This window comes from Carassius carassius, chromosome 5 (assembly GCF_963082965.1).
Source record: "Carassius carassius chromosome 5, fCarCar2.1, whole genome shotgun sequence".
In the NCBI taxonomy this organism is placed as follows: Eukaryota; Metazoa; Chordata; class Actinopteri; order Cypriniformes; family Cyprinidae; genus Carassius; species Carassius carassius.
In genome coordinates this window covers 24,208,265-24,223,965 of record NC_081759.1, presented here as the reverse complement: position 1 = coordinate 24,223,965, position 15,701 = coordinate 24,208,265, and the positions used below count along the sequence as shown (strand labels likewise).

General features: G+C 36.2%; 2 protein-coding genes across 2 annotated transcripts; one reads left to right on the top strand and one right to left on the bottom strand.

The window, feature by feature from the left end:
• Window positions 1-232: 232 nt before the first annotated feature.
• On the top strand, window positions 233-7,018 carry ankdd1b (ankyrin repeat and death domain containing 1B). Its single transcript, XM_059550193.1, has 15 exons — window positions 233-681; window positions 1,627-1,727; window positions 1,862-1,960; window positions 2,039-2,137; window positions 2,701-2,805; window positions 2,893-2,997; window positions 3,106-3,204; window positions 3,295-3,393; window positions 3,527-3,625; window positions 4,699-4,797; window positions 4,887-4,985; window positions 5,097-5,204; window positions 5,573-5,774; window positions 6,543-6,674; window positions 6,881-7,018. Exons 1-15 carry the CDS (start codon window positions 507-509, stop codon window positions 6,934-6,936), a joined length of 1,677 nt encoding a protein of 558 aa, XP_059406176.1. The 5' UTR covers window positions 233-506; the 3' UTR covers window positions 6,937-7,018.
• poc5 (POC5 centriolar protein homolog (Chlamydomonas)) lies at window positions 6,962-15,701 on the bottom strand. Its single transcript, XM_059550192.1, has 13 exons — window positions 15,559-15,701; window positions 14,887-14,970; window positions 14,622-14,766; window positions 14,024-14,104; window positions 13,742-13,911; window positions 13,347-13,523; window positions 13,046-13,150; window positions 10,462-10,641; window positions 10,189-10,354; window positions 9,105-9,253; window positions 8,677-8,790; window positions 7,621-7,797; window positions 6,962-7,520 (listed from the first exon to the last, which is right to left on the bottom strand). Exons 2-13 carry the CDS (start codon window positions 14,968-14,970, stop codon window positions 7,377-7,379), a joined length of 1,692 nt encoding a protein of 563 aa, XP_059406175.1. The 5' UTR covers window positions 15,559-15,701; the 3' UTR covers window positions 6,962-7,376.

The window sequence follows — 15,701 nt, the reverse complement described above, 5'->3', positions numbered from 1 at the left end:
ATGCTAGGATGTTATTTTGTATCATTAAAACACACGTCCATTCAAATGTTCAGTAAGAATTATTAAATGTTATTGACAGAAGTCTCTTATGTTCACCAAGGCTGTATTTATATGATTAAAAATACACATTTGTTGCTTTCATCAAAACATCATTACAATTTAAAACAGTTTTAACTGCCTTGAAACTTGAAACAGCAGCATTTATTTGAAATAAAAATAATCTGTAGATGTGAATGTCGCTTCGATAAATTGAATGTGTCCTTGCTAAATTAATGTATTCATATTGTACACATATATCTTTTGAATGGTAGTGTATATAGGCATAATAACCTTAAACCTCATTCCCTATATCTGCACAGAACACAGACAGCCATTTAACTGTATGTACTCAGGGTGAGAGCGCATGTCTTTGGGGCGTGAGCTCTTAGTGCAAACAAAGCCATCCACCTGCTATATTTTACAGAATACAAGTCTCCAGCTCAAAAGAGCTGTGCGACCAGTACAGTATGATGGAGAAGAAAGCTCAAGCCATAAAAGACTGCATACTGAAGCAGCCTGTTTGGAAAAAGGAGAGCCTTCACCCCAAAACATGGTTAAAATTAGACCATGTCAAAGCTTTCACTGAATTTATTCTGCCAAAGGACATTGCAGAAGATGGTGGTTATGACAGTAAGGAAATGTGTGAGTATAGATTTTCCTTCTAGATTGTGGTCATGCTATTTCTCTCGGTTTACGCTAATGATGATTCCTCAGTACTGTTCATGTGTCAATACTTATCAAGTTGACGAAACAAGTTGTAATTAAAATTGCCTCTATATTTTAAATTATGAGATGCATATGTGTTAATAAGAATGGAAAGATTGATGCCTGTCTACCATAAATTTTTCAACCATATTAAGAGGAATATTCAGTGTTCAGTACAAGTTAAACGCAATCAATGTACCACGATTTCCACGTCTTTTTCATGGAAATAAATAAAATCCAAATTATCAATATCAATAAGACAAGAAGACAGAGGCATAACTGAACAATACATTAAAAGTATGTTAACATGATCTTTGTGTTAAAACAACAACAAACATTTCTTTCAAAGTTACTACTAATACTTAAAAAGATTTAACAATAAAATTTATAAGCAGTTTTATACAATTATGAACATAATATTTCTGTTTGATCATGCTCACTTGCCTCGGCAACCTTAGTTTTAATTTTTTTATGAAAAAAGGTGTCATTTTTTCAGCATTATTATTATTATTTCAATATTAAAACTATTTTATAACTGTAGTGAACTTGGAATATTTCTGAATATTGAAATCAGATTAGAATTCCAGCACAGAAATGTTATTTCATTTATCACACTTGACATCATCTTCCAACACCCAAAACACAAACTGTACTCAGTGATATTTACACATCTCTGTAAACATCAAATCCTGTAGTCACTCATAATTAAAAACTGCTAAAAAAAATGCCATGGTTTTGAAACATAGTACCATGGTAAAACCATAGTGAGTACTATTTAAATGCCATGTCAAACCAATAGAAACATGATATTCACGCCATCTAATACACCACTGTTTCATACCTTTTATGTAATGCACTAGTATTCAACTGATCATTCAACAGTGTTGGAGGTTGAGAAAGAATTCATAGAAGCAGCAAAGAGAAACGACGTGGAGGGCATGAAGCTTCTCGTTAGAGGCGTTAATGTCAACTCCAAGAATGTGGTATGTCAATAAACTGCTCTCAGCTCCCTTACATGTGTTATGAGTGTTTAAGAGCAGAATTTGCACAGTAGCAAATACAGAGGTGTTTGTTCACCGTCTCTGAGCAGTTCTTATCAATTTGTGTCTCATGTCAGCACGGTCGAACTGCTCTTCATTATGCTGTGGCCTTCAGAAATGTGGAAGCTGTTGATGTGCTCCTTCGAAGGAGAGCCAAACTAGATTTGCAAGATAAGGTATATGTTTGCCCAGTCATTAATGATTGACATGGTTTCCCTTAAGATCAGTACGACACTCATACTGTGTTTCTGCAGCATGGACTGACTGCTGTTCACTTAGCAGCATGGTTTGGGAGTTTGGAAATCCTCAAGTTACTTGTGCAAGCTGGAGCTGACCAAAGCATTGAAAACATGGTGAGCTATTCGCTTAGAATGCATTCCATTCATTTATTTTCAGGTTCATTTGACAGGAACAATGCACATCAGTGATCAAATTATGAATTCCAAGTGTTTCAGAAAGCTTGCAGAAAATATTTTTAACCATAATTTTGCATATATATTTATTTTCCTCATATAAATAATTCACAATTGTGAATTTTTTCAGAATTAAAAACTGAAAGGATAAATAATGCAGATGTATTTTCATTATTGGCTCATATTTACCAAGAGAGCTAATAATCCCAACTGTTAAAATAAAAGTTTACATTTTTTATTATATTTATATATATATATATATATATATATATATATATATATATATATATATGTTTGTGTGTGTGTGTGTATGTATGCATATGTAAAAATTATTCTAATTTTATTCTAAGTGTTTTAAATTATATTAGTTTTCCATTTGAATTGTGTACACTGCAGACGCCCTCTATAAGTGCGTGACAAGATCTGCCACTGGAGTTTGTGTAACATCCTCATGTCTTATTCATAATACATTTAGGACATAAATGTCAATATTCTGTGTTCAGGAGGGTCTGAACATGATGCACTGCGCTGCCATGAACAATCACACTGATATTGTAGCTTACATTGTTGAAGACTTGCAAATGGGAGAACTTGACAAAGAAGACCAAGTAAGGAAACAGCAGTTACAATAAATGCAAGAACAAGAATAAAACCAGACACTCAAACATAAAGTTTGCATGTTATTTTTCTGCCAGTATGGTAACAGGCTTTTTGGCCTGGCCGCAGCACACGGCTGTGTTCGCATGCTACAGATGCTGATGGAGGAGCCTTACAACATGGCCACCATGGAGGAAAATATGGTTAATTTATTACATGTTTTTTTTTATTATTATTATTCACAGAAAAGTATGTGTTGTAGCTGTAATAATTTTTCAGCAGGGCCTGGTTTTCTCTGGTTTGATTGACAGGTCGGGGACACACCTCTGCATCTGGCAGCCAAAAATGGTCAATGTGAAGCACTGCTGTTACTTCTAGACAACTTTAACATTCGTAATGAGGTCAACCAGGTAAAAATCGGTCCTATTTAATGTAACAGATCCTTATGAACACAGAAAATGCACACACACACACTGATGTGATGTATTTGCGGTGTGTAGGCAGGGCAGACCGCTCTGTATCTGGCTGCAGATGGAGCTCATGAGGACTGTGTACAAACCCTGCTGGAGGCACAGTGTGACCCAAACATCTACACCTTAGTATGTACTGAGTATGTACAGAGGTGATGATTTTAAACATCACTTTTGAGGGCAACATATTTTACCATTATTGACAATGTTTTAACCATTCAGCACTGATTCTTAGAGAGTGCTTGTGTGTGATGCTTTTCAGAGCAGAAGCAGTCCTCTTCATCCAGTCTGTGAGAGGGGCCACTTTCCTATTGTCAAACTCCTCATCAATAGTGGAGCCCAAATGAACGCTCAGAACCAGGTAAGATATTTTCCCCAATTATTTTTTTTTTCTGATGTCAATTTTAAGTTAAACTTAAACATTTAGAGTAACATTACATAAGAATGGCATTTTAAACATTGTCATTAAAGTAACTAGTTAAAAGATTGGTTTTTTTGTGTGTTTTTGGTTTGTTTTTTAGCTGGCGTAATAAAAATCAATGAAGTTACATTCTAGATAACTAATGAACACTATACTGTTCAAAAGTTTGGGGCCAGTAAGTTATTTGTATTTTTTGGTTATTTATTTATTTATTTTAGCACTGTCAAACAATTAATCGTGATTAATCGCATCCAAAATAAAAGTTTTTGTTTACATAATATATGTATGTAGTGCATATTTATTATTTACATATAAATACACATACATGCATGTATGTCAGACAAATATGTTATGTTTATATAATAAATATATTTATATATAATATAAATTATATGAATATAAAGATATACATGTAAATATTTTCAAAGTATACTGTATGTATGTGCATTGATATATAAATACACAGTACACACACATATATTATATAAACAAACTTTTATTTTGGATGCGATTGATATTAATCATTTAAAAAAAAAAGATTTATTTATTTATTAAAGATTAAAACTAGTATTTATTCATGGATGCATGAAATTATTCATGACAATAAAGACATTTATGATGTTATGAAAGATTAGTATTTAAAATAAATGCAGTTCTTTTTAACTTTTTTATAAAATAGTCCTGGAAAATTATCAAATCTTACCTTCCCTGAACTTCTGAACAGTTATTTGCCAATTCAAGCGTTTGCTTTAATCCAAGATACATTATTCATCAAAGCTAAAATAAATAACTAATTAATTAGTACCAAAAGTGAAAACTGACAATGTATAAAATACTGGATTGACATTTTCAAACACTGCAATTTTATTCTATTTTAGGTCTCCAGTACATAGCATTTTAACACACATCTTGTTCCTTCACTTCAACACAAGTATAATCCATGCTAAGCGTAAATACCCTAATGCTAGATTAAACCATCAATATTGATTGACTGATTGATTTTTTCATTTCAGCATTTGCACACTCCATTTCATCTGGCGGTGAAGAACTGTCATATTCCAGTAATCCACACCTTACTTGAGGCTGGCTGTGATCCAAACATTAAGGATCAAGTGCGTTATCTCTTTTCATATATCATCTGTGAAATGATATTTATCACTGCATGCACGTGTTTCAGTTATTATTTATTCACCACACTCAGATGGGGCAGACTGCACTCCATATCGCCGCTGAGATGGGAAAGGTGGATGTGGTGGAGATGATTCTGAAAGCTGGGGTGGATCTGGAGATTCAGGACAGGGTGACAGACCGTGTCTGACATTTTACACTGCCTGATAACGCTTTCAAAAGACCGCAGAGAAATAGGCAATTTGAGAGAAGTTATTTTGGTACTTTTTATTTTCTTTCACAGCAAAATAAAACAGCTCTTGGAGTGGCGGCGAGGGGAAATATGGTGATTATTGTGGACATGGTCATCAAAGCTGAGCGATATTTCAGATGGAAGCATGATTTCCAAATGGTAGGTATTCAGATTTCCAATGTGGGTCGAAACAGACCGTGAAATAAACGCTATTGTGTTTTGTAAAGGAGTGGGAAGAACGAAGCACATTTTCCTCCCACCAAACGTCACGGACTGCTATAACCTCTGTCATTTTCTATTAAACTCGGTGCAGGAGGTGTAATGCAGTATTAAAACGTGTATAATTCAATTCAGAAAGGTCACCACAGCACATTTATTTGCACAAGGGTTGCATACGTCAAAAATGATCATTCTGAATAACAGCGAACATAATATTCACTGTAAATATACCTGTGCTAATTTCAGCACCTGGCTTCTGGCAAATCTGGCCTTTCTCAGAGATGGATGTTATTTGATTACCCTTTCAGACTAATACAGATGCTATTGAGAGCCTTCACAACGAATCACCACTGACGTTTAAATTAGATCACACTCCGGACACGAAGCCGGTGCGCGATGTAATATGGGACCTCGCATACAAACACCTCAAGCGCAATGACTGGAAGAAGTTGGCGGAGCTCTGGGAGTTCACAGATGATCAGGTGGCTGCCATCGAGGAGCAGTGGACAGGTCAGACAAGATGCTTTAGGATCAGATCGTTATATTAAGAGACTTTTAAAACCATAAAAAAATATACCAACCCCAAACAGGCCTGATGTATTTATTAAAATGTTATTCTTAATAAAACTAAAATCTGTTTGACTATCATGCATATATTTATTTCTTAACTACTTATAATTATGGTCAAATTATTATTTTAAAATTCCACCGAAAGAAAGGCAATCTAGACAATACATCTATAAAAAATGCTATAGATAAATCTGAATTAGTGACACTGACTATAGGGCCCTTAGGGATAGTTCACCCATTAATTACTCACCTCTGTAAGACCTTCGTTCATCTTCGGAACACAAATAATTATATATATATATATATATATATATATATGTGTGTGTGTGTGTGTTTTAATTACAAATTAATTTTAAATGCGTGCGTCATGGTACTCTCGATAATGTCGTAGGATGGTGACGCGAAAAAGAATAATTGTTGAATAAAGTTATTATTTTGGTTTTCTTTGCGCACAAAAAAATATTCTCATAGCTTCACTGATGTCACATGGACTATTTTAACATTAAAGTCCTTACTACATTTCTGGGTCTGGGAACATTTCAGTTACATTGCTCTCTATGGACAGTCAGAGAGCTCTCGGATTTCATCAGAAATATCTTAATTTTTGTTCCGAAGGTTTTACAGGTTTGGAACAACATGAGATTACATAATTTATGACATTTTTGGGTAAACTATCCCTTTAAAACCTTGAGTATTTTGATGTTCTAGGTCCTAACAGTTTCCAGGAGCATGGGAACAGGATGCTTCTGATCTGGCTTCATGGAATCATGACAGAAGGGAGCAGCCCAGCCAAAGGCCTGTATGAGGCACTGCTTTCTGTAGGGATTACAAAGATTGCTGGTAAGATATGTCCACAATTTTATTGTCAATAATCGTTTTTATAGAAGTTCTGAGGGATGCGTCGCTAATACAAAAAAAGCAATACGGCTTTGCGACTTATAAACTATACACTTATGCTTTCAGTCTTTTATAATGTCCCTTACAGTAAAATCAGCAAGGAACAAAATGGTGAAATCTCATTCTATACATTTTTTTCTCATTCCCAGAAAAAATAAGAATGGAAGGAACAAACATTGATGCACGGAAATGCACAGTTTCCTGAATTCAAGATGCTACAAAGACTGCTATGAACTAAAAACAGCACTTTAATTTTTAATTGATCCAACAATTTAGTACTGCCTGTGGATTAAGGTTCAGTACAAACTAATACAGTAGCCGACTGCTCTGAAACAATGAATCAGAAAAGTGTTGCAGATTTTGATTATGACTTTGTAAAACATTATATAGTAAATGGTGACAAACAACTTGAATAAATTTAAAAAAACCATGTCATGTAATAAATAATGATTCTTCAATTAAAATCTTGGCTATTTCAGTATAAAACAACTTACCTTCATTCCATGTTATAAAAATAAAAATTACATTTAGGACTAAAAATGTTATAAATCTAATTCAAAGCCTCTTAACAAATCAAATACTACTGAGTTACAATATCCAGACTCAAGACCTGAGAGATAAATGAACGAGTGTATGTGTGTGGTGTTAGTCCACAACTTTGATGGAGTGGATGTGAAAGGTGGAGGAGGGGCCTCTGGGTTGGCTGGAGGAGCTCTTGCTACTGGAGACAGTCTGACTTTGAAGAGCAGATCGAGGGAATTTAGCTGCTGTTGCCTGGCCGACAGTGAGCTGGAAATGGTGAAAAAAAAAATATTGAATGAACATTATGTGTTTGATGTTTTGATATCATCACAAGTACTTCGACATTTGTAGGGATGTTTCTTGATACCTGAGTGACAGGGTGGTGTCTTTCTATAACAACTGAACTCATGGGAGGAGCCACGCCCATGAGATGCAGAGCTGCAGGGGGGCGGACCGTCCGGTTATGCTCTGGCCGTCCCGTCAAACGAGTGGTCACTGTCTTGGTGGCTTTTTGCTTGCCAGCTGTTACTATCCGTGTGCTCGCCTAAAGAAGAGAATAGTATAGTGCCATTAAAAGCAAGCAGTTTTCAGAACATTCGACACAAAAATAAATCAATGTAATCACAAACATTTTCAAAGACGGCTTAAAAACAGGTTGAGAGCAAGCGTGCCGCACAAGCCCTGAAAAGTGAAGCCAAAGTGTCTCGATCGCCCCCTGGTGAGTGGTCCTAGTATAGGTCATAAACCCCGCCTCCCCATGTTATTCAATGGGACGCGAGACAAACTAAACAATTAAATTACCCTTCAAATATCTTTTTTCCGAAGCTGTTTTTTGTCATTTACTGTAGTTTGTATCAGGCTAATGTAAATTCAAGTGTTCGTTTTTAAAATAAGTTGTTTTTTAGATAGTTATTTAATGCTCTAAAAATGGTGGTGTGACGTCGTGATTGACAGCTGTGATTGACAGCTCTCTGAGTCGGAGGAGGCACTGAAGCGTCAACAGGCTTTTTTCATGATCTTCGGAGGACTGAGGAGATTGTATTTACCTTATTTTAATGAGATTGGAGTGGAACGGAGCAGACAGAGTTCACAGGAGCAGGACTCCACTTCCAAAACAGTGTAGATTACGGTATGTGCATTCTGCGAGGGAGAGTGAGGGCGGGGCACAGGGGCGGGGCTGTTGATTTCGCGGCTTTACTTCCTGCTTGCTACTGCGCATAGCTACTGCGCAGAACTGGTCCCTAGATCGCTATCTGCGCAGGCGCAAGGTCCAAGATGTCAGCGCCATATCGGGACACTGGCGGCTTCAGTTTTGACCAATGGAAGAGAGCGAAGGCGAGTCGTCCATCTTTTTTTACAGTCTATGGTTGAGAGGGTTGATATAAAATATATTTCTAAATATACTTGCAGTGAAATGTGGTACCTGTCTGAAAGAGCTTGTACTGCCCCCTGGTGGTCCGGAAGAATTCACCGTGGTTGAGAAAATAGTTTCTGCTCTTGGGCCTGTGCTTGAGCCAGACTGAGAGACAAAATGTTCCTGCAGAGAGGAATACATTTATGAATTTAAAAACATTATTCTGACCGATTAGATTGTCATGAGAAATTCTCTAGGAAATAAAACACAAAAATGCAAAAACAAGCATTTGGTCCAAATGAAGTAATTGAGGTTAACTTGACAACTTAAGGGCATCTGTAAATACACTAAAAAGAAAACACTACAATCTCGTAATGATGTTCCATCAAGCTTGATATTGAAATGGAGAGCATTACATACACAATGTATATCAATATGAAGTCAATAGTGCTAAATATGACAGCTGGGTTCAAAGCATTGTTTCTTGCACATCTTACCGCGTCTACATCCTCTGTGATGCTGTGGGATGGGCCCAAATGTAGTGGACTCTCCATGACAACTGGACTGAGCCGTGATGACGAGACCGTCCGTGGAGGGTGATTGGCCATTGAGCTGGTGCTCGGCTCCTCCCCAGCAGGTGGAATATCTACAAAAAAAGAAACTAATAATAAGTGAAGTCTACAGTCCCTGTACTGCATAAGGTTTGATCTTTGGAAATTATTATTTCGCAAACTAAAAAAGAATATGGTACCATGTACATGAAGATATTAACAACCCTGCTTTCATTTGAATTATTGTTTCGGATCCAATTCCATTCTTTTATTATCAAATTCTGTCTCACACTCTCTCTCTGATGCTCATTGTCTCAAAAAATTAAAGGAATAGTCACAATTAAATTTGGCAAAATTTCACAGGCAAAAAATGTCCATTATCAGATATTAACAGAAAAGTAATGTATAAGGCACAGCTCACTTAAAAGTCACTTTCAAACCAAGCAGCATTTAGGTGAATTAGTACCGCATTTATTTTTATTATTTTTTTTAAGTTTCCTAAACTCTGTCCTTCTGCTGTTTGTTTAGCCAAAAACCTATGAATTGCTGGCTTATAGTTGTCTGCACACCCTGGAAAAAGTATTTAAACACAGAAAAATATCTATCGACACACTTCAACATTTAACATTTGTCTACATTTACTGCTTTTTCATTGTATATACAGTATGAGCTACATGTTGGATAACAGAAGGGAAAAAGGTTGATTGTGATGCAGGAATATTAATCTTTTGATAAGTAAAGCCAGAGGCTAGAACATCATTTCCGCAGTCAATCTGATTTAGTTGCCATATAAAATGACATGTATTCAGCTATTTATAAATGACCTTTTGTCAAATCCTGTTTTTAACAGTAACATGAAGAGGGTTTATGACATTCAACATTTTTTTTTTTTTACATATCAAGGGAAATATCTGAGTATCTGTCAATCTGCACTTCAAGAATGTAACAATTAGTCATGTTAAACTGGTACATCATGCTTTAAATGTGATCATTGCTACTGTAATTGAGCTGAACCCATCTATCCTCTTACCACGGTCCAGTCTTCCCGCTTCTCCAGTGTTGAACATGCTAAGGGCCTCGATGTTGAGAGCACAGACCCCACGCATAAAAGCTTTCTTCATAGAGTCCTCGTAGCGCTCTCGCTCGGTGTGCAGCCTGTTGATTTCAGCTTGAGCTTTCTGGAGCTCCTCTACATACTGACAAACACAATCACCAAACTGTCATGTAATGTCCAAACCCAGTAACTTTTTAAACATGGAATCATTCCCACTTCCAGTACAATTGTGGTATGGGCTCCAATCACCTGTGCCATCTTGGCATCGTAGTCTGTAGAGAGCTGCATGCAGACGTCTTCCGCTCTGGCACAACATGCTCTCTCCACACGCTCCCGCCACCCGTTCTGGATGAGCGAGTGCCAGCCTGCCCACACCTTCCTCTTCAGCTGCAAATGATAGTGCTGCTCTGCCAGTCTGCACCCCTGTGCCTGAAGCACACACAAATACATTAACATTGACATTTTATTTAAAAAAAAAAAAAATTAATTAATTAAATGTTTTTTAAAATAAGGTCGCTTATTATTTGATAAAAGTAAAACCGTAATTTTTTAAAATATTTTTACAATTTTAAACGGCCATATCCAGTTTTCAGCAACAAGATCCTTCAGAAACCATTATAATATGCTGATTTGCTGCTCAAGAAAAATGTCTTATTGTTGAAAACTGACTGAAGAATTTGAATGAAGGTAGTGTGTGTGTGTGTGTGTGTGTGTGTGTGTGTGTGTGTGTGTGTGTGTGTGTGCGCGCAGTGGCGCCCCCAGAAAATGTTAACAGGGGTGGCCAAATGAGGCCACAGTAAATTTTGGGGTGGCACATTAAAGTAAAGAAAAAAAAATTAAGGGTTTGCAATATAGACAAAAAGTTATATCTGTGAGTTCTAGGATTTTATCGATAACGATAATTACACTATTGTGCTGAGTGTAATTGTGCTGATATCTTATTTTTAATTGTGCTGACACCTGATTTTTTTTTTTCTAAAAGTGTGCACCATATTTTAGGTCAAATACTTGCATTTGGGCTGTTACCAAGCAAATGCAATCAGTATCAACAAAATTGATCTTTGCAATGAAGATAAAACAGAAGCTGCATCTGAAGTGCCATTTAGATGTTTTTACACACTGTTTAATGCAGCTCCGTGGAACATGGAATACTTTAACCTGCAGTTACAAATGAATAAATAATGTTTTGATATTTTAAAGATAAAACATTGAAAACTGATGTTTGAAATTATTTAAAAAATGAAAAGGTTCCATAAAATGTGAAATTAAAACCGCCAATAGGTGGCAGCGAGTCACTGTTAATAAGTGAGTCATTGCGATTGAACCGAATCATTTAAACGGTTGATTCATTCAGGAACGAAACACTTTAATGTTGCTCAGAGACGCAAAACTGTGGCTGCAGCAGCTGCTGCACTTTTTTCACTTCTTAAACTATTGTGAATTTACATTCTGCATTTAAATTAATAGGTCCCACTGCAAATAATCCTTGGGGGCGCCCCTTTGTGTGTGTGTGTGTGTGTGTGTGTGTAAACTTTCAACTTCTTTGTTGAAGAGTTACCAAAACACAAATAGGCTTTTGAAATATATTGATAAATCCCAATCAGTGTTGGCAGTAACTAGTTACAGTAATAATATAATATTACTTTGTGCAGCAACTAGTAGTGTAACTAATTACTAATTTGATTTCAGTAATAATATTTGGTTACACCTTACAGATTTTAAGGTGTCCTTGTTATAGTGTAATTATACATTTAAGTAGTAAGCAATATTAATTAACTACAGCTGAGTCCTTAGCCATCTTCAAGAATCGGCTGAAAACACATCTCTTCCATCTTTATTTGACCCTCTAACTTTAACACTCACTATTCTAATTCTATTCTTTAAAAAAATCTACCTACCTTTCTAATCTTTTTGTATTGTGTGTGTGTGTGTGTGTGTGTGAAAAGATCTCTAACACCAGCTTGCTCTATTCTTTTTTTTATTCTATCAGTTATTTTTAATTTTTTATTTATTTTTATTATTTAAAATCCCATGCTACATGTACTGTGTTAACCTATCTGAGACTTGTTATAGCACTTATATATCATTGCTCTTTTTGTTGTTTCTGATTGCTTCCACTGTCCTCATCTGTAAGTCGCTTTGGATAAAAGCGTCTGCTAAATGAATAAATGTAAATGTAACTACATGTACTTACTATATGGTGAGGGTTCGGATTAGGGAATAGTTTAGGGTTACTTGCATTTAATTATGCATAATATTTTGTTATTATAATAGTAAGTACATGTAATGTATAACAAGGAAACCTTAAAATAAAGTATTACCTAATATTTCAGATATAATCCATAAAATAGCTAGTTACCTACTTTTGATTACTGAACCCCTACTGATTTGAAGTCCAACAATCCAATAATTCCTAGATCTATTTCAATATCATCATGAATACATGAAGTCACCAGGGGTCTCATTTATAAAACTCTCCGTAGATTTCATCCCAAAAATTTTACGTAGGCACAAAAGCTAGATTTTGCGTACGGCCAAAAGTTTTCAGATTTATAAAACCATGCGCACGCCAGAACCTGCGCAAAAAGTCAGGGGAAGATTGTGCGTGCGTGCATTTCCACCTCATCTCCTCCCCGAAATCACCATATATGGTAGAACTATCCTTTTAAATGCAGATAGGCCGTGAAACTGCAATTTCTTCAAGAAAAGAACATGAATACAAAACACATGCCTGGCTGAAGTATCAATCTGATGTGAGTAAACAACACTGTCTGAAAAAACATCTGCCCTGTGTGTGTGTGTGTGTGTGTCAGTCTGAGCTGCCCCGTCTCACCTCCTCTCTGGCAGCACACTGTTGTAGTCTCCACTGGGAAAAACTCCTCATCAGCTCCAGCTTCTCCCTCTGCCTGTCAAGTGCCCTGCTCAGATTCACGATCACCTGCACATGGCAAAGGCCAAGGAGGAGATGACAGACCAGAAAACAAAGACTTACAGCCTGTGAAAAACTGACACAGCAGCATTTTGCACCTCTTTCAAAGCTTTATATTCAATACCAATATCTCTGTCACTTTAGCAAATGTTTATTAGCTTCATATTACAGGACCAGCCTATTAATTATCAATATCTGTGTGCACCTCATCTTTTCTCTGGTTGGAGATCTTGTAGGTGTTGAGCAGGTCTTTCAGACCATCCATCTCGGCATTTACAGCAGCCGTATGGGCTGCATGTTTCTCCCTTTCCTTCTTAAGCTCCAGTCTGTGCTGCTCCACAAAGGCCAGTTTCCATTTCCTCAGCTCCATCATCACATTACTCTGTACACACACACCAACAAACAGTTCCTAATGCTTTATAGTGCGAAGAAAAACACTACTTACCCGTGTTATTTTAATATCACTAAAATACTATTATAGTTTTATATTTGAAGTTTTTTTTATTAAACTTTAAAAAAAAGCCTTTATTTCTGTTTTTTTTTTAATGGTTTTAGTTTACTATAACTTTACTACTTGCAATACAAAAATGCAAAGCAAACCTTAAGGTTTGTGCTCCAGGTGTCCAATATGTTCTCCATCTTGTTCAGGTTCTCCTCTGAGATGAACATCTCGGTCATGACGGTGGTCAGAGCATCAGGGCTGTTTTGTCCTGATCGGTCTGATCCAGTCTGCGACCTCGCTGACCTTTCCTCAGATGAAAAGCTATTAGCTGAAGTAGAAGCAATATTATAAAACACATAGTTCGAAATTTTGATTAAATGATAAACATTTGAAAGCAAGAGGGCTGACAAATTCTAATTTAAATGGCTTCATGAAGTTACCCTCGGATGCTCGACTTTGTGGTCTAGATTCTACCAATGATGGAGTTGGCGTAGCCCCGTTGTTTGAGTGCCCTTCATTATCTGAAATTAAACAAAGAGTGGTTCTCAGTCTTTTTGACTACAAGGCCCTCCATTGTCAAAAACAAAATATTTCTGATACTTCTGCCTTTATGAAAAAAACCTTTTACAGAAACAGGGTTGGCAACATAGTAAAATAATTCCGAAAAATTATTATAAACAAATCAAAATAATTAAATTCCAATAACAGAATATTCTACATGGTTTAAACTTTTTATTACCAGTAAATTTACACGACTCATTTACTTTTTTTTTTTTTTATCGCAAATATCAATTTCTACCTGATAAAACATCTTAGAGGTTTATAAAATATTTAAATTACTAAAGATTTTATACATTTCCACAACTTTTCTGTTCTTGTGGTCCCTTTGGATGTGTGCTGTGATCCCCACAGTCAAGAATCACTGCTTTAAATCTACATACCTCTCAACCAAATAATTACGTGCAACATTGGGCTCCGGAATTTGGAATTATATAACATTATTATCTCCTAAATATGGATTATATGTTAGGGGACTACCTGCAGTGTGTTGAGCAGGTGTCCCTCTTTTAGTCGTTTGCTGTAAACTCTTGGAGAGTTGATTTGTGCTCAATGTCTGTGATGGGATACTCGGGTCATACTTAGGAGTCACAACAGCATATCGAAGAAGTTCTTCATACTCATCCTAAAATAAAATTTGAAAGAGAAGGAACTATATCAAAGCGTCCTTTAAACGGTCAAAACTGACAGAAAATCAGAATCCTATACCTTAGTGATTTTTGTGATGGTGGATATGATAACTCACCTGAAGCACAGAGGAAACGGAGCTGCCTCTGTCTGAATCTCTTGGTAAAACTGGACTATTCTGCTCCCCTTCATCTGATGACATCTGAAATACAGAATGAATCAGGATGTGTTACATATAACAATGTTTAAATGACTCATTTAAGTTCAAATAGACCTAAAGAACCAACTCTTCTTTAATGCAAGAACTGTATTCTAGTCTACTTCAGAACTGTTTAATCTTAAATAACGTAACCTCCAAGGTATCGTTGTTAAAACACCCTTAAAAGAAACTGATTAAGACAACTCGATCTATCAGCTAAGAGTTTTAAATACAAAATACTACCAAAAAAAACTACCAATCGTGTATAGAAGTAAGTTAGTTAAAAAGCTAACGAACAGTGCAGGGTTTTTGTTTATTTGAGCAGAAGTAGAAGCAGTGATTTCTCGACAGAGGTTTTCTCGAAGTAAGGAAACTTAGCAGTTTTTGTTTGCTAATGTTCATATAATAAAGTCAAATATTGACACAGTTGGCACGCATAAAAAGCCAGTCCCCCGAAGCAAAAGTGCAAACTGAGTTCCTGTTGTAGTTTCACCTCGCTGTGTTAGCCTCTTTACTGAGTTCCTAAGCTAAATCTGCTAAGCGTCGTGTGTGGAGCGGCAGAGAAATAAAATAACTTAGTACGATCGTTACCTTCTCAGTGAGTGTTTTAAAGGTATTTGTTCCTCTACCAACGTAGTCGTTCAATCTGCAAGTACCCACTCTACTGTTAAAAAGCACTGTTTCAAACTGCTAGACGCTGCTGTAAAAGCAGTTTTGATTGGTTGAAAATTTGG